Source organism: Aplysia californica, unplaced genomic scaffold (assembly GCF_000002075.1).
Source record: "Aplysia californica isolate F4 #8 unplaced genomic scaffold, AplCal3.0 scaffold00374, whole genome shotgun sequence".
NCBI lineage: Eukaryota > Metazoa > Mollusca > Gastropoda > Aplysiida > Aplysiidae > Aplysia > Aplysia californica.
In genome coordinates this window covers 257,848-260,056 of record NW_004797644.1, presented here as the reverse complement: position 1 = coordinate 260,056, position 2,209 = coordinate 257,848, and the positions used below count along the sequence as shown (strand labels likewise).

General features: G+C 44.5%; 1 protein-coding gene across 1 annotated transcript in view; it reads left to right on the top strand.

The window, feature by feature from the left end:
• LOC101860031 (sialin) overlaps positions 1–2,209 on the top strand; it is a gene marked incomplete at its 3' end in the record, with an annotated part of 15,030 nt that overhangs the window by 4,047 nt on the left and 8,774 nt on the right. The window contains 2 exon segments of the mRNA XM_013085443.1: positions 540–723; positions 1,263–1,344. Coding sequence (XP_012940897.1) covers positions 540–723; positions 1,263–1,344 — 266 coding nt within the window.

Sequence of the window (2,209 nt, the reverse complement as noted above, 5' to 3'; positions counted from 1 at the left end):
GGGTAAGTGAGTGGGCGGGGAGGAGGGAGACTGAGGAGAGGTTGGATGGAGGGGAGGGGGATAGTCATCAGTCTGTGAGTGAGGGTGAGAGAGATGGGGGAGAGGGTGGAGAAAGGGGAGGAAACCACGGTGACCTCTTGGACGTGTGAGCACACATGGTAAAGGAAAGAAGGAGCTGTGTTTATGACTAAAGAAGTTTGATAGGAAAGAAGGAGAGTTAAGAAAGATAGATGTTTGACTGGAAAGGAGGGGAGATAAGGACAATTATAGTTGTTTGACAAGAAAGAAGGAGATATGAGAACGATAGATGTTTGATAGGAATGAGGAAGGAGAGAAACGGACGATATATGTTTGAGGGGAAAGAAGGAGCAGAATAAGGACAATAGCTGTTTGATAGGAAAGACGGAGGAGAAAAAAGGACGATATATTTTGTTTGATAGGGAAGAAGAAAGATAGACTAGGACGATAGTTGTTTAATTGAAAAGAAGAAACAAACCACACCACATCACCCACCAGCCACCCACTCTCTCCCTCTACAGCAACAGTACCTGGGGTTATGACATCGGCTCTGGGCTTGCCAGTGGTGCAGTAGTTAATGTGTCCAACAGCAGCTTTGTACCACCGGCGGTCAGCACGCCCTGGACCACCACATTTGCCCCTCTCCTGCAACCAGGGGATGAGGGTTACTGTGAGGCAATGGGACTGGCTAAGAAGGGAGATACGGTGAGTAGGTTTGTTCGTGTGTGTGTGTTTGTAAGTCTGTATATGTGTATATGTGTCTGTCAGTGTGTCCGCCTGTCTGTCTGTCTGTGTTCTTTCCTGTCTGCATGAGTGTACGTATGCATGTCTGTCTGTCTGTGTGTATGTCTGTCTATCTGTCTGTCTGTGTGTCTGTTTGTATGTCTGTCTGTGTGTCTGTCAGTCTGTCTGTGTGCCTGTGTGTCAGTCCATTTTTCTGTTTGTCTGCTGGTCTTTCATTCTGTGTGTCTATTTGCGTGCCTATCCATCTGTCAGTCCATCTGTCAATCTTGTAACAGTGTCCTTGCTGAGCTTTGACTGTCTTTGAGCAGTAAAACAATAACCCAAATTTGTGCCCCCACCCCCTAAACAATAGAACTACTTAACTTTTATCATCCATACCTTTCATCCCCCTACCCTACCGACCCACACCCCAACCCCAACCCATAGAACAACATTTATTTATAATCAATTTATACCATTCATCTCCCCTCCCCAACCCCCACCCACTTTCTCCTCCTCAGACGGGAGAATTCACATGGAGCAAAGAGTTGCAAGGTTTACTTCTTGGTTCGTTTTTCTGGGGATATCTTGTCCTGCAGGTACGTACGTCGCTTCTACCGACACACTATAAGTATAATAAGATATTTATAGGCGTGGGTGGTTGGTGGGTGCTCTGGTGTGGTTTGCTCCTTCTTTCCTATCAAACATATATCGTCTCTATCTCCCCTCCTTCTTTTTTGTTTGTTACTCTCTTGTAACACCTCTAATCTTCTGGCGCTCACATGACCTTATGCAGTTGCGAGTGCCTTAAAACCTCTTCAAAACTAAACTAGATTTATAGGCCGAGAGTACTTCACACAGACACACTAGAAGATCTTTGGTCATGTAGGTACATACGTCGCTCACACAGACTTACTATAAGATATCTGTAGGACTCTCGGACTCGCAACCGTAAGGTCGTGGGTACGAATCCTGCCAGGGACCCGATGTTGTGTCCTTAGGAAAGGCACTTTACACGAGTTTTCCTCACTTCACCCTGGTGGGAATGGGTACCCAGCTATAGACAGTGAAAGATCTTGTCAGTTTGTTAGTGTTTGAGCGCTTAATCAGCTGCTTGCACTGTATGCTTCCTGGGGAGCTGAGAATGTTTCTGAGTGTTCTATGGTCTGCTGGGGTAATAATATAATGTAAAGCGCATAGAGCTTGCTGTCGAGCGGGTTTATGCGGTATACAAATGCTATTTATTATCATTATTATTAGGTACATACGTTGCTTACACAGACTTATTATCAGATAGAGTAGTTATATTATGTAGGTACATATTATGTTGCACAAGATATCTGGTCATATATTTACGTGCCTTGCTTACACTTATAACTATACTAGATGGGGCCCTTTCGATGAAAGGAATAATCGGTGCTTTAATATCAACTAAAAGTCATTGGCCTACTATATTTACACTCTACTG